The sequence below is a fragment of the Manacus vitellinus genome, unplaced genomic scaffold, assembly GCF_001715985.3.
Source record: "Manacus vitellinus isolate BGI_N305 unplaced genomic scaffold, ASM171598v3 scaffold_16_pilon, whole genome shotgun sequence".
NCBI lineage: Eukaryota > Metazoa > Chordata > Aves > Passeriformes > Pipridae > Manacus > Manacus vitellinus.
The window spans coordinates 15,232,756-15,260,639 of record NW_021939189.1 but is presented as its reverse complement, the minus strand read 5'-3'; the positions used below and the strand labels follow the sequence as shown (position 1 = coordinate 15,260,639).

The window sequence follows — 27,884 nt, the reverse complement described above, 5'->3', positions numbered from 1 at the left end:
CACTTGTATTTTCATATCAATGTGCTGAAATCAAACTGTTTCTGAAGGTTAATTTTATTCTAGAAATATCACTTTCTCCATGTTTTTTTCTTCTAGCGGGATCTTTGATGACAACAAAGCTTTCACAGCCACAGTCTACACTGGCAAAAAGCCTAACTTCAACAAGTACAAATACTCCCTATTTTAAAGCAGCAGGTATGGTATTATATTGTCTCTTTTCTTTGTTGTCTGTGAGCCCTTCTCCTCAGTGTCTTGAGTCTTAGCAACCTGGATGTGCTTTTCATAGCGGTAAGAAGCATTGTATATAACACATTATGAATTACTCTTCAATGGCCATAACAATTAGTTTCTAATTAGACAAGTGGCCCATATAAGAACTAGAAAATGGCTGGTTAAACTGCCATTGTGGTTGATGTGATTTATACCCTGTCAGGATGGTGGAAGTTCTTGAAAGACTCCAGCATTCTGCAAGAACTTGTTCCTGTTCCCTGTCCACCATCAGCACAGCTCTGTAGCTCCCTGGGGGTGCGTCAGAGCTGCCAGCAAGAACAGCATTTCAGTCAGTCTCAGAGGTGATTCTGTGCACATGCAAACAGCAAATGGCTGAGTGAGCTGTAACCTTAATTAGAGCTGAACTAAAAGTAGGTTACCCGTGTCACCCTGCTGCTGTGCTGAAGTGATTACTCTGAGAAGCGCAGGCTGAGGCGGCACTAATCCACGTAAGCTCTGTTCTGGTTCTCTGCTGAAGTGTTGCCGTGGTGTCCTCTGTGGAGCTTCTGTGGGAGAGTCCTTGGTGGGTGCCCTGCTTGCACTGTGTGGTTCCCCTGGCTGGGAATGCTGCTCAGTGTGTAGTGGGAAAAGCCCTTTATTCCACGTCAGTGCCTGTGTTTATATATGTATATATATGTATTAAAAAAATGCTGTATATACTTTAGACTATTTAGCTTTTTTAATTCAGTTTCTTAATTCACTTATTGCCCCTTTCAGAAAGCACAGAAATTCCACCTTACATGATTAAATGTCCCAGCAACGGGCTTTGCAGTAGATTGCCACCAGACTGCATGACATGCAACACAAACTACTCCTGTATATATGGGAAGCTGGCCACTTTTGATTGCAAGGTCAAGCCACATGTTCATTGTGTTGTAAGTAACCTGCTACTTTTAACCCTAAATTTAAGTAATTATCTGTGGCATCTTGTTTTAAAATCCAGAACACTGATTTCCAGGTTCTGATGCAGGCAGGTTTGCAGTTCTGTGATATGTTTGATCACCACTGTAGGCTGTTGCTGAAGAGGCAAGTCTGCCCTTCCCTGGTTTGCCTTTCTCGTGTTGGATCTTTTCATTACTTGGCCATGGCATTGAGTTGAACCAGTCCAACCATTTTGAGAGTGGGGAGACTAAATATCTGTCAGAGCTACAAACTGACCTTACAGGTGAGACTGAATGAGTCCTCCTTTTGGCAGTAGCCTTAGATTGGAGGAATCAGGAATGTTACACTTGACTTTAATAACTCTTTGTTGGTTTCCTGATGTTGATTTTTCTGATATACTTGACTACGTAAGAAGTAGCAAACAGAGCAGTTTTGCCCAAAATGTACTTTGATACTGCACACTGATTTTGCTTTCAATGCTATGGAAGTGATGATGCTGTCTTTTCACAGGATGAGAATAACCACGAGCAGGAGAACTTCACAATTAACATGACGTGCCAGTTTTGCTGGCAGCTTGCCACAAGTGACTATGTCTGCACCAACTCCACCAGCTGCATGACGGTTTCCTGCCCACGCCAGCGATACAATGCCACTTGTACAGTCCGGGATCACATTCATTGCCTGGGTAAGGTGGGCTAAGCCAGGTTCTGCAAAGCAGAATACTCTTTTTTCTAGAGTATTTAACGGTTTTTGTAATGGATGAATACAATGTTTATGTCCATCGCAGTAACAGTCTGCACCCTGATTAATCTGTTGGATTTTTTTATTGTTACATTTTCATTTTTGAGCATAATAGTGACATGTAACTGCAAACATTGTCTCATTATGCTGTTGTATACTGTCACACAAGACAAAATAGTTCTTTTTGCTTTTGTCGACTTGTACGAGTTTAACTTATTTGGACACCACTAATAGAATTGATATCAAATGTCTCAATAGGGTAAGTGAAAGTATTTATGCTGGTTCCACCCAACTAGTTTAATTTTTTTCCCTATTTGTTCAGTGGCTTTTCTGATGAAGGGACAAAGACTGATGGAACTGGGAACTGTAGGGTATATATTGTGTTGACAGTTGTTTTCTCAGTTAGTGTCAACCCTTTTAGACCCCTGATGGATAAATACAGTGTCTTCTTGCTTGTAATTTTCTTACTCATTATATGGTTTTTGTTTATTACATTAAGGTTTTTATGTTTTCTAATGTTTAGGTAACCGTGTCTTTCCTAAAATGCTCTATTGCAATTGGACTGGAGGTTATAAGTGGTCTACTGCCTTGGCACTAAGGTACACAAGAACTATTAGATAATGTCAAGCTAAAATAGATTAGTTGTCTATAAAATCTTCAATTTACGTGCCTTTCTGCTTGGTATTTTTTAACAGTGCACTGAATAATTAATATTTCAGATAGTCTTGGAATATCTTGGAATATGTAGGCATATTGTGCCTGAAGGTTTCAGATGCAACAGTCCTGGCTCCCTTCAGCAAACAGAGCCAGAGAGAAAACAGTTACCCTATTTCTGCTTTAAATGTACTTCCTTCAGAGTAATGCCAATGATTCTTAGCCTTCACAGAGTGATCCATTTTCTGAGTAGAGAGGACATGTTGGCTTTTATTTGTGTGGTGATATCTGCAGATTTTTATTTTTTTCTTACATTTTTTCCTATGTTTTTAAACAATTAGGGCTGGGAATTGCTCACAGTACTACTTGGCATTTGAAATGAATGGAGCTGTTTCTGAATTTGATAGGTGTCACTGAGCTGGCTGCAGTTTGTACACATTTGTTTCGGGTTCCTTCCCAGCTCTTACAGATGGAAATGCCTCAAGACCAAGTTCCTTGCATTTCCAATTATTAGGGAAGAGACCAGGGAAGCAGTATTGAAACAAACAGTAAAGGTTATTTTTGGAATAAGTCATTAGAGCACCACGATAGCAGTTTGAAAGTAACTGAAGTTCTTTTGGTGGTGAGACCTTTTTCACTAAATGTTAATATTTCAGAAGGGGTTAATATGATAAATTAGGTAGGGACACTGTTCCTGGAGCCAAAGATACAGTACTTCTGTGATTAAGGAAGTGATCTGACATACTTCCCTTTAGAGCAAGAGTTGTTCTTGCTGCCATCAGCTGGAGAAACTTACTGTTGCCTGACTCCTGTGTGGGTCTGAATGCAGCATTTGGGAATTTTCTGCTGCTTCTTTGTTGCAGGTTTTTACCTTTTGCTAGTTTAGAAGAGTCAAGACACATTTATGAATTTGAGAATTTTGGGTTTCTTGCTTGTCATGAACGGAAACATGAAGTCTCTGGATAGTCTTTAATTAGCTAAGAAATAACAGTATTTCATCCAGAGCTTTTCTTATTAAATAAATGTTCTTTTTCTATGAAATATATGTAGTTTCTTGAATGGTGTAGAGCAAAACAGTCGTTGGCTTGTAGGTACGTCAGTGTGTATGGATGCCCAAGCTGAGCTCCTCTAAAAATAATAATAATGAATCATATTTTTCTTCTTTTAGCATCACCCTTGGTGGATTTGGTGCCGATCGTTTCTATTTGGGCCAGTGGCGGGAAGGTCTGGGGAAACTCTTCAGCTTTGGAGGACTTGGAATATGGACACTAATCGATGTGCTGCTCATAGGTGTTGGCTATGTGGGACCTGCAGATGGTTCTCTTTATATTTAAATGTGGGTGCAGTGTATTTCAGAGAGGAGTCATTGCCTGGGAAGGGCTCTAAATAAAAGAAGAAGGTGGAGATTTGAGCCTTTAAGGTAGAATGAAGAACAACTGTTTGTTCTATGTGCATACATTTTAATGTACAGTATCTGTACTTGGTTTGCCTTTAACTAAGGTGAAATAAAAGAGTGGATCACTGAGTAAGTTGAAATTAATTTCATTTCTTCTATGGATATGTTATTTTTCTATGAAAAAAAGTTGAATAGCTAACCAAATTCTGCACTGTGATTGAACTTGGATGACTGAACTGTCAGGCCCCAAAAGGGATGCAAACTAACTTGAATATTGAATTTTTAACTTCATATTCCTATGCTTGAATTTAACTTTAAACCTAACTTTCCTAAATATGTCAGTAATTTTTTTTTTGTATTTGTGGAAGGATTCTTTATTTGCCTGAGTTATGCTGGTATTATGTAGATCACCATGTTTTATGATGTTAATTATATTCATCTCTTGTTCTAGGACATAGCAAGAGCTAACATCTGCCTATGGACCTGACTTAAAATTGTGGGGGTTTTAAAATTAGATTGCAGAAACACTAAAAACTAAACATGAAATAATTTAAACAGATTTTTTTTTATTGTTCTTTGTTTTGGTTGGGTTTGACCTGCATATCAGTGAAAAGTTACAATGCCTAATCTTGTGCTAGCAAGCTTGACAAATTTCTTTAAAATGGGGTTGGCAATGTAATCCACGAGTTTATCCACTTAGGACTTCGGGACATGATAATGTAGCGGACTAGTGCCATTACAGGAGAATAACTGTGTAGTAGCGGTAAATACCCGGCGGTGTGTGCAGGGCGCTGACGCTGCCGCGGCACAGCCGGGCTGCAAATCGTATCGCTTGAATAAACTGCGCCTCGAAGCTTTTATGGCATGAAATACGGGCGGTGTTTGTCGTGATCTCACCTGGCTCCCGCTGCGTTTGGCGGGAGGGGGCGGAGCGGCCGCTGCCCCGGGGAGGTCCCCGGGGAGGTCCGGTCCCGCGGGGTCCTGCGGGTCGCTCCGTCCCGCGCGGTCCGGCGGGGCGGGCCCGGTGCCAGGCGGTGCCGCCGTGACCCCGCATGTCCCGCCCCCCGCCGGCAGAGGCGCGGCCATGGCGGCAAGAGCGGGACCGGGACCGGGAGCGGGAGCTGCTCTTCTACCGGCGGCTGCCCAAAGCGGTGAGCGGCGGGGGGCGGCCGGCCCGGGCCCTCCCTGCGGCGGCCTCGGGCCTGGACCGGCCCGCGGCCCCGGGCTCGGGCGGGAGGGGGCGGCGGGGCCGGGGCTGGCAGAGCACCCGCGCTGCAGGCGGGCGGACGGACACACAGACACGGACAGACCCTGGCTGCTGCTGCTGCTGGCTCGGGGGGTTTTCCCCAACGCGCGTTTCCTGAGGCCCTTCACCCCACAGGAGAGTGTGTTTGCCCTGTCCAGCTTGTTTACAGACCTCAGCGACTAATCCCACCTAAATCAGTTGTGCGCGATCTTCGTTTTATCTTTTTGTCCTCTTCCCTCCAGTCTGGCCTAAAAAGTCTGGCTCAGATAACGCTATTTTTTCCATGTCCCAAGGGTGTGCCTTACTTAGGGCATATCTGTGCAAGCCTTGCATGCGGGTGCGTGCGGATTTATCGGGGCTCCCGTGCCGCGCTTGCAAAAGCCGATGGCACGTCCTGCAGGGCAGAACCTGCACGATCAAACCCGCCTCGGACCGCACCATCCTCGTATTCCCGTGCTCCTTTTAAGTAAGTCGTTTTTCAGGGTGTGTTGTTAACGTCTGAGAGAATTCTATGAGGTGTTTCAGTTGTAAGTCTGTGAAAAATGTAAGGTAGTCGCAGCGCTGTGTATGTGTCTGGCTCGGTTTCCTGAAGCAGTAAGGAGCCACAGCTCCTGGTGCTTAGCTGGAGTTACAACTTCAACATGTTTTCCAGTGAAAGACATGAAGAGATATTTCTCCAGTTTTTCTTTTCCCAGTAAGAGGAATCTGTACGGGGGGGTGAAGGGGTAGGTAGCAAAGCAGATGGCTTGCAGATACCTTTTGAATGGGTTGGGAGGGCATTAAGGAGTGTTCTGTATGTCAGGAGCGAGGAGGTAAGAAGGAGCAAAGGTGAAGTGCAGAATGGAGCTGAGGATCATAGATTTGGAGCCCACAGTCAGGCAGAAAGAAGCCTCAGGCAAAGGAGTGCAGTTGCTGTTCATGGCAGCATCTTGCTGCACTTCTGGTGTGAGTTGAAACTTCAAAGTATGAACAAAAGAAAGGTGAGTGAACATACACGTGTTGCTGTTTTTGAATGGTGCACATGTACATGTAACTTGCAGTAGATGGGGAGAGTTCTTGAATCATTAGTGTACTTAATACTGAGGTGGTTGTTGGCTTCCTCCTCACCTTGGCTCACACCACTCCAGCAATTGACAGGAGAGCTCTTTCCTGAGCCAGCTGTGCTTCCATGGAGACCAGAGCCAACAGCAGCCACCAAGTGAGAGCAAACAAACAGGGCAGTCTCAGCTGAACTTGCAAAAACGTGAGGAAATTATTATTAGCCAAACACAGAGATAACTGTTATTTTATTTTCCCTGTCGGAGTGAAATATTGGTGTAGGGTTCAAGAAGAGCAGTACAAACAAGATGCAGAAACCATCCTTTTCACAGTCCACAGGATTTTTTTTCCCTAGGAACTGCATGCTCATTTGAATGGCTGTATCAGTTCTGCCACCATGAAGAAGCTCATGGCCCAGAAGCCAAACCTTCAGATCCAGAATGGAATGACTGTGATTGACAAAGGAAAGAAAAGAACCTTAGAGGAGTGAGTATGCACGTGTGTGTGATTTACTGAGGGTTTTTAAGTTGAAAACAGAGAAATGTGTGGCCTTATACATTGATTACAGAAAATAAATTTCAAGTTTCATAGTGTAATTGTTAGATATTTTTGATACTTGTATCTACAGAATAACTTCTTAGGTGCTTGCAGACTAAAAGGAAATCTCATGTAATTAATTCCATCTTTAAAGGATTGAAATTTTTTACTTACAGCATATGCTTTTCAGAGAAAATTGACTCACAGAGTTTCCTTTTTTTGGAAACTTCATGTTTTCCTTTGCACTTCAAAAAGCTTTATGATAATAGTAATAACAACAACTTTTGTTGCAAATGCTTTGGTAGCATATAGAATCAGAAAGTGCTGTTCAGATGGTCTTTTTATTTCAAGCTGCAGGCTGGTTAATTGACCCTACTGAGCATGTGTTTTCAGAGGGTAGATTTTTTTTTTTTTCAGAATACTCATTCAATGTTTGTTCATTTAACTTTTTATTTTAGATGTTTTCAGATGTTTCAGATCATCTATCAGGTTACCACTAGGACTGAAGATATTTTACTGGTAAGTTAAATAAAAGTTCATTTAAAAAAAGCTGGATTAAGAGCATTGGGTTCCCAGTAGCAACATCAACTGGAGGTCAGAATAATTATTGTAAAACTAATTTAGAAACTCAGGTTTTCATATAACTTCTACACTTAATTTTTGTTAAAGCAAAATCGTTACAGCCACTCAGGTGCTTGGACTGATAATGCCTTAAAAACATCACGTCTGTTGCTCGTTACCAGAGTTTAGATTTACTGTAGGTTCCTGTTCCTTTGGTTCATTATGTACCAAAACAACAGAACAACTGCCCTTTGTTCACCTCAGGTCACAGAGCTGTCCAGGAGAGCTGCTGTGTGATCCAGGCAGGGAGCAGGCAGTGGTGTGGTGTCCTCTTCTTGCCCCCTGTGAAGGGCCTGTGAGAGCCTGTTAAACATAAAGGTGCAGAGCTGGGCAGGGCCTTGTGACTGCCCCACACTGCACTGAGGGGGATCCCTGTTCAGACCAGGAAATTCTCATTGATCCTAACTGTCCTCGGTGTCCCTGAGGAGTGGAATGTGCCCTCTGTGGGGTGGGATTCCCAGAAATGGAGGGTACCAATGTTGCAAGTGTTTCACAACAAACAATAAGTGAGTCTTCTAGTTCTAAAGGAAAATATAAACAATTATAAGCATGACTTTTGTGATGTTGAATACACTGTTACTTAATCAGATAACTAAAGATGTCATTAAAGAATTTGCTGATGATGGTGTCAAGTATCTGGAATTGAGGAGCACTCCAAGAGAAGTAAAGTCCACAGGTACAGTCTGTTCTTGTTTTCAATTTGTAAGCTTGATGCCCTATAAAACTTAGTTAAAGACTATGTTAATAACAAGTAAAGTCAAATTTAGTTGGCTCAATAAAAAATACGTATTTTAAATATGAAACCAAAGATTTAACCATGTAAAAGTGTGTTACTTTACCATTAGATTTTTGAGGACAAAAATGTGTTGGCTATAATTCTACTACCCAGGAGTTTGGGTTATTATTTGCTTGATTATGACATCTGAGTCTGCTAATATTTTTAAGAGCTGATCTATTTTATTTTTATTACTTCATTTTTTGCTTTCTTTCAGATATAGTTTAATAGAAACACATAAGAGAAGTCCTGTTTTGACTCTGTGGTTCACACAAAGTTGTTTTCAATTTTCCAGGTGCTTAGGAGGAGGTTTAGTTCAAATGTATGCTTCACAGTAAAGCCATATTTGCAGCTAGAATTAGAATTATATGGATTAGAAGCCTGTGGAGTAAAATCAAGGAGGCTAGAGAGCTGAGTCTGCAGTATAATGAAATGAATTAAAATATGTTTGTTCCAAATGTGTGTCCGTGTTTGTAGGCATGACCAGAAGGATGTATGTTGAAACTGTACTTGAGGGTATGAAGCAGTGTCAGGAGGAAGGCTTGGATATAGATGTAAGGTAAATAAACCATGTGGAGTACCTCTTTTCCAAGGTTCTGTGTATTCTGATGCTTGGTCATGTTTGCAGAGAGGTTTAAAAACCATCAGTTGTAGGAGAGAAAATTGTTTTTAGACTAGATTACATGGAGTGGAGACAGGTAATACATATGAGAACCTGAAATTTTTATCTTTTTTACTGCTAGAGAAGGAAATTGGATGTAAAACTTCTCAGCTTTATGCCTGTCCATTCTCTGCAACATTTTCAGGAAAAGCAGTGTTTTTCATGGAATTTGCATTAAAGGTTCCTTTTTCATAGCCTAGATCATTGCAGAGATTTTGCTTGATTAGCTGTACAAGCAGCCTGCTGTAAAGGAGAGCTGGTCCTGACCAGCAGATAAGTTTCAGAAGGTGTCAGTGGCTGCTTGGAGGTGTTCTGCTCACCTGTCTCTTAGAGTCTCAGCAGCAACCCTTACCAGATTTTTTTGTGGAAGCTGAAGAATTCTCATCATTCATGTGTGCTATTGCCTGTCACAGGCCAACCTATTTATCTATTTGTGTCCCCCTGCACTTTGGTACCTTCATTCCTTTGAGTAGTTTCCTATACAAATAGTTTTTATACTCAGCCATGGAGGATGTGAAGTGCCATTTTTGTTGGTATCAGATCTGCTGAGCTCCTGATATTACAGCTTATATATAATTTAATACATGCATTTCTATCCCAGGTTGTTAATAGCAATAAACAGAAGAGATGGCCCAGCAGTTGCTAAGGAGATTGTTAAGCTTGCTGAAGAGTTCCTGCTTTCCAGTGATGGGGTTGTAGTAGGACTTGACTTCAGTGGTGATCCCACTGTAAGTTTTTGGTTCATTTTGGTCTGTTCTTGAAGATAAACATGTACTGTGGCATAAGAGCAAGCAGTTCTAACCATGCTTTGTTCCTACAAGTTTTTGCCCAGTGTTGTTGCTAGTTGGAATAGATTGCTTGTAGTCTTGCTACCAGGTTAATCCCTGTTGCTGTAAGGGGCAAATACTCTAACAAAACAACCATAGATTAATATGTGACTCTGAGAAAAGAGCCACTGAAAAGCAGTGTTTGTCTGGTTTGTGTCTGTAACTGAGTTGCCCCAGTCAGATTGGCTGGGTGGAGGCAAGTTGATACTAGTTTCAATTTTGCTTAGCTGCACCAAATGCTTATTGCATAATTAGAAAGCAAAAACGTTTGAGGACAGCTGTGGAATAACTCAGGGTGGGAGCTGTACAAAAGGTATCAAAATCAAGACAGTTGGCTTTAAGTCATGGGCATCTTCTGAGCTACTGATGTTTGCCTCGTTTGTCTGAGTTGGCAGAAGGCTGTGTGACTTGCTGCATTCATTCCAAGTGAAGTAATGGGAAAAGAGAAATATTCAATGTAACTGTATTTGAATGAAGTATTTTGATAGTTTCTCAATTATGGCAATGGTTTTGTCAAATAAGCTCTAGAACGGTGATGTGTTTCTGTCTTCCAGGCAGGACACGGTCAGGATTTTTTGGAGCCACTCTCAGAAGCAAAAAAAGCAGGTCTAAAGCTGGCATTGCATCTTTCTGAGGTAAAAGTTTTCCTTATTTTGGTGACTCTCTGTAATTCCCACTTCAGGAAAAGCTTGATGAAACTAAAATCACCTTTGTGCGTTTGGAACTTCTCAGACCAAAGTATTTTGGGGTTTTGGGGCATTTGACAAGAGAGAGGAAAACAAGGAGAAATCTTCAACAATCTGTTGTGAATCAGAACAGTCAAATTATTGCTTCCTGTGCTGTATTGGGGGGTTAGGTGTGAAATTGAAATTAGTAACATTCTAAGAGATCCACTGTTTTCTTCCTGGTATTTTACTGTAAATCTTGTATAATGAAATCTGTACAGTTTCATGAGTAGCGAGCTCTGTTAGCTTTGCTTGTATTAGTAGGGAGTTGTGCTTTGCCATACAATCTGCTGAAGTGGTGACTGGAGTTTACTCTGACAAATCTGATAAATCCTGAAGATAGTTTTATTTTTTCAGGAAATTAAGCTGGACATAGGATGTCACAGGCCTATTTATACTTGTTCCTATTTCACTAACACTTTCTTTTGGATATCCAAAGAGATGCTGTAAAAAAAGAACTTGAAGTCCACTGCAATTATTTAATATGCTGCTTTACACTGCCTTGACAGAATGTAAAACATTTCCCCTCTAGATTCCTAATAAAGAAGAGGAGACCAAAATTCTCCTGGGCCTGCCTCCTGACAGAATTGGACATGGAACATTTCTCAACTCCACAGCAGCAGGTTCAGAAGAGTTAGTGTCAATTGTTCGACAGAACCGGATACCAATTGGTAAGGAAAAAAATATTTACAATGGCTCAATCTCTAGATTTCAGAATGGCACATGAACTGCTGATCCAGTGACTCCAGTTTGTCTTGGACCAGATGTGGCTTAGGCAAACATGGCAGTGGGGATTGCCCTCCAGGTACACTCATAATGCTTTGGGGATTTTTGATGTGTTTGTGGCAGCAGACAATTGATGTCTCAGATGAAAACAAAAGTGAATTATAACTTACAGTTACTGTGCAAGACTGTGGTGATTCTGTATCTGGTTTGCAAGCTCCCAAATTTTGTACCCTGTAGAAATTGATTACTAAACTTTCCTCAGAAGAAGTTACCAAAGAAGCAGTTAGAAAATAGAGGAAACAACAGTAGCTGACTTTAATTTTTATTCAGGCACAGAAATAAGTCAATTAACATGTCAAAAACATGTCTCTCATTTTGATATATATACTAATTTCTTTTTTTTCCTTAGAACTTTGCATGACATCAAACATAAAATCTCAGACGGTGCCTTCCTGTGACAAACACCATTTTGGATACTGGTACAGCATGGGCCATCCCGCAGTGCTCTGTGTAAGTTTTTTGATTTTAACCATGTATTTAGGCAAAGAGCCAAACTAATGTGAAGTTGGAGAAGCATTTCTCCTTTAGTGGACCAGAGCTGACTTACAGTTTCTGACCTTGTAGCAAATCATTCACTTTCAGGAAATCAGAATGTTCAGTTTGAGAAATGCTGGTAATCCAAATGGGAATTGATAGTACTTCTCTTGGTTCTGTTGTAAAGCCAGGTCTTGTTTTTCTGTGTGGATAAGATGATCAGCTATAGGTGCAATGACCTTCATAGCTGTTTGCATACTGACAGGTTTCTCCTAAAACACAGGGTCCAGTGCTTGCACATAACACTTGTGTGTACCAGGGGGTCCATTGTGTTGGGTGAGAGTTCTTGTGTTCTCTTGACAGCTCCTTAAACACTGAGGTGCCAAGTACTTGTGCTGCAGGATTTTACTATCATCCTATTGGTTTAACCCCCCATAATCTGTAGCATTGTTCAAGTGTGTGTATATAAATATAATAGCATTGTGCTTATTTTTAAAATAAGCCTCAATCCTTTATTGTCTAAAGGGTCAGAGAGTTTCTTCCTTGAAGATGTGGAACACAGAGTATGCCCTAGTTCCCAGATCTAAGGAAAGGAAAAAGAGGAATAAGGAGACCTGCACATAGCTTGAATGTATGCAGCATTTGATAGCCATCTTTCTAGCAATTTTAGTAGCAATTTATTTTCTTGATAAATTATGCCATCATTTTAATAAGTTTTCGTTTATGTTTGAATAGTTAATTAATTTTGAGTGAAAATAGGGCAAATAGAGATGAAATAATTATGCACGGATGAAAGAACCGTGGAATAAAATGTGAGACAGGAAGATAAAACTGGTTTGTATGTATAGAAAAAGACTTCTTTTCATGTAGAGGAACTAATTTAACCTTTTTTTTTTTTTCTTTTCTTTCACTGTAACTCCAGACTGATGATAAAGGCGTCTTTGCAACCGAACTATCACAAGAATATGAGCTGGTTGCAAAAACATTTAATTTGACTCGATCACAGATGTGGGATCTTTCCTATGAGTCAATCAACTATATTTTTGCTTCAAATGCAGTGAAATCCAAGCTCAGGGAACAATGGTGCAAACTGAAGCCAGCTCTGTTTGATTAATCAAACTGTTGTTCTAAACAGCTCGGGTGTAGTAGGTGAGTTAATAAGCATTTTTTACTGAAGTCCCCAGCTTTTTTCAGACTTCAGGGTTATAAACCCAGCCATAAACTGCTTGTGCAAAATGAAGATGATGGGAATGTATCCATTGTTGGTGGGGACAGAAGTAAATGTTCTTTTATAGTTGGGAGTGGCTCTCAACCAGTGACCAAAACTCCAAATGTGTTGTCATGTTGTTTCTTGTCAGCTGATATGACATTTTAAAAAAATACTTAGTTGAAATATGTCATTATAATATTAATATTTGAGAGCTGGAACAAAATGAAGGCACAGCTGTTGGTGTTTCAAGTGTCTCTGTTTGGCAGCGTTTCCCCAAGCAGTTTGGATGTGTGGTGTGTATATCTGGGGGTTGTACTGTTTTCAGGTTTTGAGCAGTTGATTGAATGTGAAGACAGAAACAAACTCAGGGAGAATGAAATATTTGTCCCAAAGGAATTTAATATTTTTCTCTGTTTTTATTGCTGTACATGTATGACTGAAGGCTGCTGTGGATTGTGTGGCACATGGTGGCGTTCAGGCAGTTGAGAATCGTGAACGCCTTTGGTACCTGAGCTACCTGTGCAAAGTGGTCTCGTTCTTAAAATGCTTTTTAGAGTTGCTGTTTGTTGTGTAAAAAAAAAAAAAAGCAATAAAAATATCTTCAACCTCTGTGTTTTTGAAAGCAGCCCTTCGAGGCGTGGATGTGAGGTGTGGATGAGCGTGTCTGAGCTCTACAGAAGAGAAGCAGGATTCCCTGGGGGTGAGTCCCTGGAGCAGATGAGCTGCCTGCCAGCCACAAAACTGCAGCCAGGGCACCCTGCCTGGGGCAGCCACAGGGTTCACTGTGCCCTCTCTGTGCACTTGGCGTGTGTTTTGGTGCTGAGGGTTCAGAATGGCTCTGAACATGCACATGCAGCAGTGTCCAACACTGGGCACTGCTGGCTAGTGCAGGAAGTAGCTGGAGAGAAGGTGTTTCCTACCTACAGTCCTTTTACATTGATTAATTAAACATCAAACGTTCTGGGCTCCATGAGGAATACTGAATGTGTGTCTAATGATACAAAAGCTGTTCATAATACAGTCAGCATAACGTAGCTCTGGCTCCTAAGTGGCAATAAGGCTGGGGAAGAGGATAGCAAAGAAGTTGGTATGTCTGTGTGTCTACTGGAGGTTTCCACAGAATATTTTCCAAGCAGAAAACATCTCCCTTTTGGAGATGCAGGGAAATCATGTGGAGCAGAGCTGTGGGTTTATATATTATCTGAACCACAATAAGCCCATATGTTGACTTTTTCTCTTTAAGCAGTACTTTAAATTACTTTCCAAGTAGTTTCACTGGTCACGTTACCAGTTGCTGTTTGATCACGTTTGTCTGTATTTTCTGTTAGCAAAAATAATTACCATGATAAGTGTATTTTTTCTTTCTTATTGAAAGCTCTCTAAAGACAGGTGGAGCAGCTTTCTGGAATTTTATAGTTAAGTATTTGTTAATCATCTCAAATAAGATGGCATTCTCATATAAGTTTAGAGTATTTCTTAGCTCATGGCCTTCTAATAACTCTTCAGTAACACAGTATTTGATTTATTATTGAAGAAAAACTGTAGACTTATTTATTTACTAAGGAGTCATCCTCAGTGTTCATTGTATCGTGTAAAATTTTCTAAAGCAAAATAAGACTCATCATTAGTGTCCGAGACTTTTAGTTCCAAACTGTTGGTGTTATATGGAAGTAAATTGGATTTTTAAGGTTGTCATGTGGAATGTGACATGTAGAAGTGTTAAGGCTGAGAGCATAGCCCAGGTGTATGCTGATATTTTCAACTTCCTTGTTTTTCTGCAAGTATGCAATGTCTTACAGACTTTTTAACAACGTGGATTATTACATATAATTCCCAATATTTCCATTTGATTTACTTCTGTGTGTCTTCAATGATCCTGTCTTGCATCAGCTGTAGTGCTGCCCCCAGATAGTTTGGTACACGATGGCACATGGATGCTGCACAGTTTTATAATTAAAAACAACCAACTTCCCTGATTATTCATGACACAAGCATTTGGACTGAACCAGTGCAGTTGTACGTAATCTGGAGTTCTGGAATCCCTCTTCTGAAGATTTACCTTGTCACTCAGATATTTGCAGGTGTGCTGGTGATTATAAATACTACTCAGCACAAAGTGGTGTTTTTTTAATGTCTTGGTAATGGGAGTCAGGAGGTAACTTGGAGGATTCCACTTGTGTGCAGTAAAAGAACCAGGAATCTATGTGGGTGGCTGAAGAATCAGAATCAGGATTTCTGTACATACGACTCTCACTGTTACTGAGGTTATTTCCACTGCAGAACTGTTATGCTTAGGAAATTGGACAGGATGTGGACTTTTGGAATGAAGAGTCACCATCTGATGAGACCTTTGTCATGCACAGTTCCCAAGCTGTTCTTTAGAACCTGAAACCCTCTTACTGTCTCTGGGCCAGTTTTCCAGAGTTTAACTTTTTTAAGTAAAACTGCAGTTTCTTTCTTTGGTTTCAGGTAGGATTATAGTTAATTTTAACACTTCTTGCTGAGCCTGTTTGTTAAATCCCGAGTTAGCAGTGACCACTGTTTAGTTTATAATATTATATAAAAATGACTGTGACACACAGTCACAGTGAAGCATCACCACACAATTAACCATCAGTAGTGGAGGAGAGGACTTTTTTTCCTTGAATACAATGGAAATTTTGAGTAACTACTACTAGAATTACATGGTATAAGATGAGGTTTAAGTTATCTATTCAGGTGCCACTCAACTTATTTTTAAAGTAAACAAAATAGATCTAGACTGAGTTAATATTTTTGTTTATTTCCATCTGATTATATGAGAGAACACTTACAGAGCAGTCTCCAATGCTCAGTCTTTACTCACATCACATGAAAATACACACTGGTCCTACTAAAAAATACTGCTTTGGCAATGTACATAAGAACAACTGCTCGCTGTGGCATAACTTTCTCAGTTCCTTTTGAGGCAAACACAGAAAGTCTTCAAAACCTCAACTCCTTATGAGACTGGTAACATACCACCCTTCTCATAATGCAGCCACTAAACTGTAAGTATTTACACACTGCTCTTCAGGATCCCAGCTCTGCAAATGATGTAGTACACAAATGATTTATAGGTCTGTTTGGATGTTTAGGCATTTCAAAATAATACATTAAAGGAATGGATGCAGGTAAGGGCAGTGCACTAGCGAAGCGATTCAGCTGATTAAGAGGCTGGCACGTCCATCCTGTGAGGCCGAGAGCAGGTCAGACTGGAGAGGGGAGGGCTCTGGGGCCAGATCTCATCAGTGTTTTTAAACACCTGATGGGAAGCAGTAAAGAACAGGGAACTAGGCCCTTCTCAGCAATACCCAGTAACGGGAAAAGGGGCACAAACTGGAACATAGAAATTGCACCTGAATGTAAAGGAACACTTTTGTGGTTGTACATGGAAACATATCACCCGAACAGGCAGGGAAGTCTCTGTCTTCACAGATGCTCAAACTGCTCAGTGACTTCTTGTGGCTTGAGACAAGGAGGTGGACTGGGCAGTCTCCAGAGATGCCTTCCAACCTCACATGTTCTGTGGAGAAAATATCCAAATATACAAATGATAAAGTTTCTATATGAATACAAAAGCTTGTAAAATTAAATACTGACTTAACTCAGTCACTGAAGTGACAATTTTTCACCAGGCTTGGTCACCAGCAGTTGGCTGACTTGTGAGCCTGTTTTTAAAGAAGAGTTTACTCACTCTTCATAGCCTTCCTTCTTTCACAGCCATTGTGGAATCCCTTGGTGCCATCAGGACCTTTAGGCAGCCTCAGCACCCCTACAGGGAGACCGTCTGCATTTTGTATTTTCCTAACCAACATGGGACTGCTGCTGGAACTCTTCTCTTGTGTGAGAGTCTGGGCTTTCCTTCTCTGTACCCAGGGGCTCCCAGAAGGGGTGATGCTGCTATCCGAGGAATAATCTGTACAATTCCTTGGAATTTCAGGGCTAGTGCTTGGGTTAGGCTTACTGTCTTCAGCCAGCGGAGATTTTTTTGTTACTTTCCTCAGTGAAGATGGACTGTTCCAAGGACTTGATCTGGGTGACACATTAGGACTCAAATGGTTATTTGGATGAATGACGGGGCTCAAATTACTCGCAGTGTTTGCTGCAGTACGTTTGCGCCCTGACAGTGGGGATGTGGGATTGCTCTCTGGGTCAGAAGAGCTGTTTGCTGAAGATTCATCACCAACAAACTGCAGTTCCTCCACTCTCTTATTAAGGGATCGAGTCTTCTTAAGACTCTTGCTGGAATCTTCATCGTGGTTCTTGTCTTTGGGAACTTTTTTCTTTGGCGGTTTCATTCCTATGAGGACAACTTTCATGCCAGTCTCTCTCTTTTCGGTGCACATTGAATCATGAGCACGTATGGCAGCATCTACTTCTTCAAATTCTATAATTGCACATTCCTGAGTTCCCAGCTGGGTGTACCGATTGCTGACCCTCCTGATATCAGGTGGTAGGTCCCTGCCAGGCTTGAGAATACGAACTGACGAAATGACACCAAAAGTTACAAAGGCTTTGAGGAGATGCTCCATTATCCTTTCCTGCATGCATCCGTTTTCTTGCTTGTTAAGAGCCTGCAGCTCAGAAATCATGTGGATGTCATACACCAGCAGCATCCTGGTAGGGACGTTTTCACTTGGAAACAGTGGAACTGGAGTCTTCCTTCGAACCTTTTTGTTGTCACCGTTGAGCTCAAGAGTGCCCGAGTGCTTCAGTGCGTAGGCCGTGGTTCTCCAGTCCCGGGTAAGGTGTTTCACCTTGGAGACAGACACAGGTTAAACACCACAAATGATCAAACCCACTCGGGTTTGATTACAGAATTTTAAGGCAGATGCAGTCTACAAACAGAAAGAGGGATTTAGGTTTCATGTAGCAAACTCGGTGGAAAAGTAAACCGTTTTCCTGCTATAATGGGCCTCGGTGAGCTCCTGTAAAGCTCATGGCCTGTTGAATCTGATGGAAACAGGAACTGACACTAAAGCTCAAACTGGAAATCGTTCCTGTATCTGAAAGCCTGCTCAAGGGATGCTTGGTCATTCCACATGTAGGTCTGAACCACAATCAGAATGTGTGTTCTTCTGGCAGGTTTATTTCGTTAAATTTGCCAAACAAGAAGTTTTGTCAAGTTTAGGACTTCATTGTCTTGAACTGTTTTTCCTCCCTCAAAACTCTCAGCTTAAAAAAAACCCCCAAACTTCTCTATTTCCTTTAAGTGGTTTATCTCTCACCAATATAATCTGTTTGAAGTGGTCTGAAGAAGCCAGGAGTGCCTCAGCTTCTAGACTGAAAAACTCTGCAAACTGTTAGGTGTAGAATCTTGATGAAGTATTTCTGTTGCAATTTTAGAAATTGGTTACATACACATATTTACATTGGTGTTCCTAATTTAAGAAAAAAATCATAGAACTCATCTCACCTTTAAGAGACTTCAGTTACCAGTTACTTTATACTACTCTTAATTTTTGGATCTTCATACAACTGCAAAGATCAGGTTCACCATCCCTTCTCAGAGACAGGAATACAACTTTACCAGGATTACTCAACTGCTCATGCATAGTTGACATAAAAATTCATTTTATCTGATGTCCCAGGTGCTATGTTCTCCTCTCTCCCAGAATGATAATTTAAAAGCATACATGTTTTTAAGCCTATGATTTCCCTAGCCAATCATGAAGGAGTTCAGCTATTAAAGTTCTAGATGAGAACAAACCTAACCATCGCAGCAAAACAAAATCAACCCCTTAGAGAGGCAGATAGAGACTGTAAAATCGCCTCTATAAAATGTAATTTTCATCTCTCAATGTTTTTAGATGCATCAGGCTTACATGAGGCACTTCAAGTCTTAAAAAGTTAGCTTACCTTTTTAAAAGAAGTGAGGAGTTTAACACTGACATAGCCCATCTTATTTCTTCTCACATGTTTCAGGAGGAAGGCATCTTTCTCAAGGTTCTCATCTGAGAAGTAATATTCAATCTGTGCTATTAATTTCTGGATCAGGTCATTTTCTGGTGGTTTCCAGTTCTGCTCAGAGTCGTCATCATTTTCCCCACCACTGGAAAATAATTAAATCATTTTTATCAACAGATCATCTTATATTAGTGGATTCAAATAGTCTTTCAAAATGAAAAGATATGATCACTTTACCAATTGGTATTGCTGCTTCCAACTTACTCTGTATATGGGCACTGAACAGTTACCACCCATCCATCTGGGACAGCTGGCCAGCTCAGAGGAGGAAGCTTTTCAGTCAGCATAAGGAGTCAAGTTCCTGAGATCATCCCCAAAGCTGATCTCAGTGCAGAATAAGCAGACATACACACTAACCTCTTGAAAACACTCTGCCACCTCAAATCCTCCACCAAAACATGAAATGAAGTTGCACAGGTACGTGGTACCATACAAAGCTCCTCCAGTGACAGTGTTTTATTTTTTAGTATGAAGATATTAAACATAGGCTTGACCTTTATGTGCTTCCTGGCTCACACATCTGAGGATGAATATCCCAACGTGATGCAGTCATGATTTCTCAAGCCTCTTACCTGCATGAATGCAGGAGCAGGAATCCAAAGAGTAAACAGGACTGACAGGAGTGTTGCACTTTCAACAGGTCACTTCCAGAGTGACAGAGTAACAGAACTAGCAGTTTTCCATAAGGGCTTTTGTATGTATGTGTGGTAGCAGCTCATGTATCTCAGGAAGTCATTCTCATTTTTTCTCTCCTTCCCATCATGCTGACTAGGTATCTGTGCAAAATGGAGCACTACTGGGCATCCTATCCCAAAAGAGATACTGCAACCATGGGTTCAAGATGAACTCCTTGCCATGCACAGTTACAGCACGTGTTTGTTGCTGAAATAGCAATTTAAAGGGTCATTTCCATCTAGAATTGAGGCAAACGGCTCAGCCACAGGTGACTGTAATGCACAAGCCTGTCTTAAGCCAGAGTAATTTTTTAAGCTGTTAGCAATCCAGTTTTGTTATGGGACCATCATGAAAGTTTCTGTTAAAAAAATAAAATCGCCCACTAAGTACCTTAGATCCTATAAATCTTGTGTTACTTCAGTCTCCCACATACCTCATCAACAAAAAAGGAGGAGCCATGCATTTGCCCAAAATTTTCTTAAATGGCTTTTGCAGAGCTTGTGCAATCACTAGGAAAGGGAGCAGGCATCACACTGGAGTCCCCTGAGGCTGATGTGGCAGGGGGGATGCAGCCTTGCTGAGTCACCCTGCCTTGACACAGCTCTGTCCTGGAGATGAACTGGAGGCTGTGAGCGCAGCACTGCCTCAGCAGATGCTCCTTTTATGTCTGAAGGTCATGTTTAGGTCAGTGGGCTCTGCACAGGGACCATGCCCCCCCACCTGTGAGGGCTACAGCAGTTCTCTGGGACCTGGCTGTTTGAAGCTTCCAGTCCATTTTTACTTCTTATGGCTCTTCTGATGATAGGGCAGCACATCATGGCACGTATGTGGATACTTGTATGATCCCAGAAGTCCCACTGCTAAAATCTCCCTAGCCATTAATGGGGTACAGTTCAAAGGAAGGGTGAGAGAGCAAGAAAAAGAATTTACTTGGCAATGCCAGAAGTAGAGGATAATAGATGAAGTTATGATTAGGATAGTAAAAAGTATTCAATGACCAGCTGTGGGTGCTGGTTTCAGAAGGAAGAAAACACCAGTGCTGTTTATTTTTCATTATTGATATTCCCTTACCCCACTACTCATTCTTCATTCATTAGCAATTCAGAATTAGTGTCAACACAAGAAACTTGGAACATTTCAGCCTTTTTGCATATCCACACTCTGCTAGGAAAAGCTTACCTTCAGTTCAGGATGGGGCTGTTTTAGAGAATATATTAGCTCAGACATTTGCAGGTGTTTGGATGGAAACAAAAAGGGGCATCATGCCTTAGAAAACAATAAAAATGAACTGCATGTTTGCAACCACCAGTGTTGTTTGCAACACACTGAATCAGAGCAAAACAGGCCTCATTTCACCTCTCACATATTGGTCACAGCCTGACCTATACATGATAGTATTTGGCAGACAGCTCAGCTTTTACAAAATCCCATGGGCTCTTTCAACAGCCCTCACTAAGTGCTGTATGGAAATGCCACCTACAGCAAATGCAGAAATTTGTAACTAGCTCCATATTAATTCATAGTAGTGATCAACTGGTAGTACCTCTAGGGTATCAACTGTACTACAAAAGTAGATGATAAATCAATCCCAGCCGACATTGAGAATAAACCAAACCCTAGTAGTTATTCACAATTTTATTTCTTTAATATGCTTATCAAAACAGACAAAAACAATCTTTTAACCTGGTGACTCATCTGGCCATTAGTCACACAAGAAAACATATCTACATAGAGAGCAGATTTGGAGTTTTAAATATCAAGGCTCACAAACAGTATATTAACTTGTTTGGATAGCGTCTAGCCTTTTGAAAAGTTTTAGCTGAGTCCCAAATGAATAAAGTATTGTATTAATAAGCAGTATGTGGTAATCTAATTTATGAGTTCCAACAGTACAATCTCTCCGAGGCAGTGCAAGTCTGTTAACAAAAATGTGGATACAATACTTGGTGCCTCCTAATGGAACGTGTGGCTGCAGCAATCAGTCATTTTAATTTCGATTGTGAAACATTATCTTTTAGACTGACAACATCATAACAACATTCACCTTTCAAACTCACATTCATCCAAAATAAACTTGAGTAGAAATAGCTTTACTTCATGCACATGAGAACTACCTGTTTATTATCAACAGTCTGGAGATGGTTCTGAAGCACCTGGCAGCTCAAAGGCTGAGGACTGTATGTCACAAATACCCAGAGATTTCCCAAAGAACTGCAGGGCTTGACCACTGGGGAAACAGCTTTCATTTCATAAGTTATAAAACCTAGAAATTGAGGGGGGGGAAATTCAAATTGTCTGCTAGCTTCAGCTGGAGAGTGAGATGGCTCATTCCTAGCAGTTTTAGACCATCACTAATAATTTTCAAAATGCTTGTAAATAATTTCCTATCATATAAATAAGTGGCATTTAAGAGTAGCTATTGTGTGTTACAAAGCTTGAAAAAATAACCACCCTTTTTTCTAGTCTAGGCCAGGGCTAGAAGCTCTTACACAAGTAATACTATCACAGATAACAAATGTAAAGAATTTCCCAAAACGAAGAAATCAGTAATTGGAATGCAACACTGTAGACTGCTGTACATATTTATAAAAATAATAGTTGTAATATGATTGTGGAAAAACTAAGCAGACTCAGCTTAGACATCCTAATTGTGCCTAGCTGTGTTCAACTCCTGTTTCTGTAGTATATAGTTGAAAATTTTGGCAGCTGCAAAAAATTCTCCCTCCCCAAGTAGCCCTCTGTAATTTAAAATAATACACTGCAGTTCATTCTGAGTCAGTGCTAGGATATGAAGTTAGAGAATCAATTAGAAACGACAGATCTACAAACAGAATACTGGTTTTCTTGCTACTGTACGTAAATCTTTACATGACAATTTATTACTGCATCTGTACAGTACATTACTGTACGACATTAGTACAAATCATAAGATGAACTACAACTAACGAGCATTGTCCCTCTGCAGTTTTCTGGCACAAAAATCCTGGATGTGCCTGGATGTAAGATAATCTGGTAGGCATCAAAGCAATTTCAGGCACCACTAGTAATTCCTACAACATAGGAATTATGTAGTGCAGACAGCACTACTGGCATTATCAAACAGTATAAAGTGTCAGTTTTTTCTGCATTCCTAATGGCCTTGATTTTGTGTCTAGTCAGCTTGTTTCCAAGGCCATAACACGGGTCTGTCTGTCCATGTCTTAAATATCTAAGGAGATAACTCTGTCTGTAAAATAAAATATCGAGTCCATGCAATAAAAACCAACCAACCAAAAAAAAACCCAAAAAAACAACAAAAAATAAAATAAAAAAAAACAACAACAACAAAAAAAAAAAGCAGAGCACAACAACTAATCCTCAAAACCCTTTCTGTAAAAGGCAGTGAAGTGGCAGGGGGAAGCCGCGGCCCCGGCAGCTTCCCTGGGGGGCGGAGGGGCCGCAGCCCGGGCAGCAGCCATCCGTTCCTGGGCAAGAGCCATGGGTTCCCGGGCAGAAACCATCCGGTTCCGGGCAGAGCCATTCCGTTCCCGGGCAGAGCCATCCGTTCCCGGGCAGAGCCATCCGTTCCGGCAAGGCTCCGCCCAGGTGTCTCCTCGCCTGGGGGTTCTCCGTCTCCACCCCCCCTCAGACTGTTGGGCATCGCCGCGGCCGCTCCGTACGTGCGGTGACCGCGGCGGACCCCGCTCCTCGCCCCCGCAAGGCCCGCCCGGGGCGGCCGCCGGACCCCCTGCCCTGCCGCCGAGACCCCCTCCTTGGGAGCTCCACCTGGAGCGCCCGCACCGCCCCGAGGTCCTCCTCGCTGCAGCTGGGGCACAGCGCTCCGCCGCCCCTCTCCTCCTCCTCGTCGTCCTCCTCCTCCTCCTCCCGCTCTTCCTCCTCCGCGGCTGCCTGCACGGCCACTCGGATCTGCACGGGGCCGCTCCCCGCAGCCCCGGGCTCAGCCGGCTCCTGCTGGGCCATGGCCGGGCTCAGCCCGCCGGGGCTGCGACAGCCGCCCTCCGTCCCCTCCGTCCCCTCCCGTCCCCTCCCGCTGGGGCGGCGCTCCCGGCTCCACTCCCCCGGCGGAGTCGGACCCTCCTCCAGCGGTGCTGTCCCCGGGCCAGCCGGGCGGCTGAAGTGGCCTTCTCGTTGACGACTCCAACGGGATTGCTTTTATTTCATCGGAAGACAACGCGTTCCTCGCCGGAGAGCAACGTCGTCAGCTTCTCGTCGCCTGGTACAGCCCTGGGGCTGAGTCGCTGCGCCCCGACCGGAGCGCTGCGTTTTAAGAGATTCAGAAAGGTTTCGCTGGGGTAAGTGTGGTTTTAAATGACGAGGATGAGATTTGGAAATAAGAAACACGAGTGGACAAGGACATGATTGGATACGTGTTGTTTTTGTAGAGCAGTCTGCTCTATAATTCTGTATGGTACTTACACAGAATAAAAACATTCCCCCTTAAGAACTGATTAAAATAGAGGCCCTTTTTCTGAAACACTTATACAGTGGTTATTTTGAACTTAAGAATATTGCACTTTCTTTCAGTGGACTGTTTCAGCTACTGAAGTGAACATTCATGTTCTGAAGATTAGAATCAAAAACTTTTCAATTTTCCATGTAAATATTCATTCTTCAGTCAGGGAAGATCTTTTTTTCAATAGTGTCTAGACCTAAACTGTCAAATATAGCTTGGATCTTGAAGTCACAACTTCATTTGTGGCATCTTTGTCTGTATTACTTCAGTGTTTTCTTAAAAATTTGGATGGATGAAAAGTGAGGCTGCACTTGGGGCCAGTTTCTCTCATCCCTGTGACAAACAGTCCTCATGAGTCAGGTTTGTTGGCACGGACATGTCCTGAGGCTGCTCTGCCTCAGTGGGTTTGGATTATTTTTTAACGTGCCTTAAGCAATGAAATATTTTGTTTATGAAATATACTGACGTGCATCACTAAGCAAATCTCTGGTTCTCTGCTAATGGGACATTCTGTAATATGTCTTGGGTAGGGCATCACTTTGCTATTGATGTCACTGGGAGCAGAAATACAAACACAAAGGGCACATTTTAAGACAGTGCAGATAGGGACTGTGGGTCTGATTTTGTATGAGTTCGTGGGAGTTGTTTGCCTCCCTGGGCAGGCACAAGGTCAGGACCAGTATGAGCAAAGAACTGTTCTGTGCTGCAGCTGACCTCAGGGATTTACATATTTTGTGACCAGTCTGTGCCCACAAGGCAATTCCCTGAGGCAGAACGTCAGGGAATGTACATCCAGCTTCTTGTCCTGTCAGGGGTTTTCACAAACAGCCACTCGGATGTAGAATTCAGAAAAATACAATTGTAATTCAGTTAAAGAGAGACAAGGGGCTCCTGGAGTGGATCTGGTGGAGGGCAATTAGGGTGATTGGGGAACTAGAGCATCTCTCTTATGAGGAAAGGCTGCGGGAGCTGGGCCTGTTTAGCCCTGAGGAAAGACCTCATCGAGGGTTATAAATATCTAAAGGGAGGCATCAGAGGGTGGACCGGACTCTGCTGGGTGGTGCTGAGCAATAGGACAAGAGGCAACAGGCAGAAACTGAAGTTCCACTTGAACATGAGTAAGAACTTTACTGTGCAGGTGACCGAACACTGGCACAGACTGCCCAGAGAGGCTGTGGAGTCTCCCTCACTGGAGATACTCCAGACCCACCTGGACACAATCCTGTGCCACGTGCTCTGGGATGACCCTGCCTGAGCAGGGAGGTTGGACCAGGTGACCCACTGCGGTCCCTTCCAACCTGACCCGCTCTGCCAATCTGCGGCTCTGTAATAGTGTCCTTTCACCGCGCGGGGGGAACGCGGTCCGGCACCGGGCACAGCGGGGCGGCCGCCCGGCGCCACGTCCCTCCCTCCATCGCTCCGTCCCCTCACGGTTTTTCCCGCCCTCGGCGCCGCCCGGCCGGCGGGCGGGACGGAAGCCGCGGTCGCCGCGGCAACGGCCGGGCCATTTCGACAAGGGCGGCGGCGGGCGGCGCGGCTTGCGGGGCGTGGGGCCGTGCGGGGCTGAGGGACAGCGGCACATGGTGCCCAGCAAGGGCCGCACCGGCCGGGGCCCGCGGGCCGCGCCGCACCGGTAGGTGCTGCGGGGGGTGCGGGCGGGCGGCGGCTTCCCGGCGCCGTCTGTTGTGTGCTGTGTCCCCTGCGATGCGCTGGGAGGGGGTGTATGAGCCGTTCGGTGAAGGGGTTCTGTTAATCGTTCTGGTTACTTCGCACGTAGGTGCCACGTTTTGTCATACAAACCCTAAGACCAGCATGTTCTGCCTTTTGAAAAGAGGCGTGTTTAAATGGCAAGCGCTTGCTTTCTTCGTGATGAGAATTGCATCCCCATGGAAGTCGTGCTTTCAGTGTATTTTTAAAACTAAAAACAACGTGATTTTTTTTTAAAAGCTAAAAATTATTTAGTGTTGCTCAGTGCTGTGCTGTGTTCTTCGTGATATTTTTGCAAAATAGTTCCTTTCTTGACACATTTTACTGTTGAAAATGCCTGTATTGTTACATTTAACTCTTGGTGTTGATATCTGGTTTTGACAAACGTAGCATTTAATTTCTTTTTCTTTCAATTTGCAGGTTAATAATTGTGGTCTTCAGCTGGTTATCCAGACCTCATCAATACCAGATAAGAGCAAACCAGTAATTATTACCTTTTCTTGGATAACTATATGAATTAAAGCAGTTGTATGGTACATACAAATTTGTATGCTTTCAGATAGGAATTACCTTTTCAGTAGTCATTTGTTGACTTATAATATCTAATGCATCTGATAGTATTTTAGTAATTTATTTCATCCTCTCAGGGACATATAAAGTAAAAACAGGGGAATGTACTCTCCCCTGCCACAAGCTTTATATATATATATACATATATATATATATGTGTGTTTTCTTATGCTTCTGCCTGAACCCCTCTTTCTCCTGTACTCCTTACAGGGTGGGATTGTTTTTATTTAGTCAACTGCATATGCATGTGCTGGTAACTTCCATATTTTCATTTTGGTTTCCAACACTGAAGCTTTTTTCCTAAAAGAATGAGTAAACGTTTTACTGGAGAAGTTATTATTTTTTTAAATAATTACTAGAATTTCCTGAGAATCGTAGTTACTACTGAGGTTGTGTTTGTCTGTGTAGGTGTTATTTGCATTTGAAAACTTTAACATTTGTCTTAAATGTTGTGTTACAGTTTGAATTCAGGATAAATAAAGAACCGTCATCTTTCCACAACAGACTGCTGCAGCATGATCTGGAAAAAAACTATTCAGGAAGACAAGGTGATATTCAGTAGGGTTTGCTTTGTTTGTCTTTTGTATCTGTGTTTTATTAACCCAACAGTAAAGAGAGATTGTGTCATGATTAGAATATGTAAGAGTGACAGCTTTTCCTTCTTGCCTACAGCAATTCAATGTCATTACTGTTGCATTACATCCTTAACTTGCTGTCCTGGTGCAGATGTCTTTTCTCATCACATGTTTTCCCCTCCTGGAAGAGCATTCTTTCTTCTACCTACAAAGCCACAACCTATCAAGTGCCCTGCTGTTCGTTCCCTCAAAAAGCCACACAGTTCTCTCTTGTAACATTTTATGGGACATTTAACATCTTAATATATTTAGACAAAATTAGTTTCTAATTCAGAACCCCAATATGAAAAGATAATTTTCCTGTTGTGCTTGTGTGCTTTTGGCTTTGAAAAGCAAGATATTGGTGGTATCACTGCTAACTGTGGTGAGGACTGGAAGAGCTTTGAAACAGCATTTCTTGACGTGCTACTGCTGCTTACCTGTCATGTAAAAACAGTGATTGGCTAGGATAGAAGATCAATTTAAATATTATGGCTATTCTTTATTCGTTCTGGTAAAAAATAGAGACCAGCAGCCACTCAGAATGGGTTGATTTTTAGGGATATTATGCAACTTATGGAGTAAATGTAAGTCTGCAGCTTGGTTTGTTCCCTGCGCAGGAGACCAAAGAGTATTAAGTCCTTTGGTGTGTAATAAGCAGCTCTGTCTCCCAGTCCCATCCAGTCTGACAGAACTGTCTGGTTTGGAGTTGAAGCAGAGCACAGGTTCTTTATCAGGATTTGGTGAGACTTCCATTCACACACCTACAAAATCCAGGTCCTGACTAAACAGCCCCAGTGTTAGTTCACATGCTTCAGGTAACACTGAGAAACATCAGTCTCTCTCTCTTTTGCTGGGTGCCTTACCAGAAGTGTTCCTAGTGCTCTCTTTGGATATTAAGAGAGGTTAGTAGGTCATTGTCAGGAAACCACTAGAAATATTTTTCAAAAATGTAAGATAGGCATTTAAACTGAGGCTTTTTATAGATCTTTCTGTAATGAAAGGGACCTTTCACACATGTCTCTAGGAGGATG

General features: G+C 42.2%; 4 protein-coding genes across 4 annotated transcripts in view; 3 read left to right on the top strand and 1 right to left on the bottom strand.

Annotated features, from left to right (window-relative positions):
• Positions 1–73: 73 nt before the first annotated feature.
• On the top strand, positions 74–4,087 carry LOC103760597 (TM2 domain-containing protein 3). Its single transcript, XM_018069894.2, has 5 exons — positions 74–195; positions 988–1,145; positions 1,663–1,837; positions 2,417–2,492; positions 3,716–4,087. Exons 1-5 carry the CDS (start codon positions 108–110, stop codon positions 3,879–3,881), a joined length of 663 nt encoding a protein of 220 aa, XP_017925383.1. The 5' UTR covers positions 74–107; the 3' UTR covers positions 3,882–4,087.
• A 902-nt stretch (positions 4,088–4,989) lies between these two features.
• On the top strand, positions 4,990–13,452 carry ADAL (adenosine deaminase like). Its single transcript, XM_029958743.1, has 10 exons — positions 4,990–5,094; positions 6,583–6,713; positions 7,223–7,283; positions 7,974–8,061; positions 8,638–8,719; positions 9,423–9,549; positions 10,203–10,283; positions 10,906–11,044; positions 11,509–11,609; positions 12,556–13,452. The coding sequence occupies exons 1-10, from the start codon at positions 4,996–4,998 to the stop codon at positions 12,745–12,747; spliced, it is 1,101 nt and encodes a 366-aa protein (XP_029814603.1). The 5' UTR covers positions 4,990–4,995; the 3' UTR covers positions 12,748–13,452.
• A 2,153-nt stretch (positions 13,453–15,605) lies between these two features.
• On the bottom strand, positions 15,606–23,466 carry LARP6 (La ribonucleoprotein domain family member 6). Its single transcript, XM_029958742.1, is given in 5 exon segments — positions 15,606–16,387; positions 16,559–17,621; positions 18,724–18,916; positions 23,272–23,294; positions 23,296–23,466. Coding segments are annotated over 5 exon segments (1,683 nt in total). The 3' UTR covers positions 15,606–16,154.
• Positions 23,467–25,544: 2,078 nt separating this feature from the next.
• The window catches only part of LRRC49 (leucine rich repeat containing 49), a 40,233-nt gene continuing 37,893 nt past the window's right edge, over positions 25,545–27,884 (top strand). The window contains exons 1-3 of the mRNA XM_025894838.2: positions 25,545–25,592; positions 26,087–26,149; positions 26,697–26,784. The gene's annotated coding sequence lies outside the window, so the exon portion shown is untranslated. The remainder of the gene's footprint in view (positions 25,593–26,086; positions 26,150–26,696; positions 26,785–27,884) is intronic.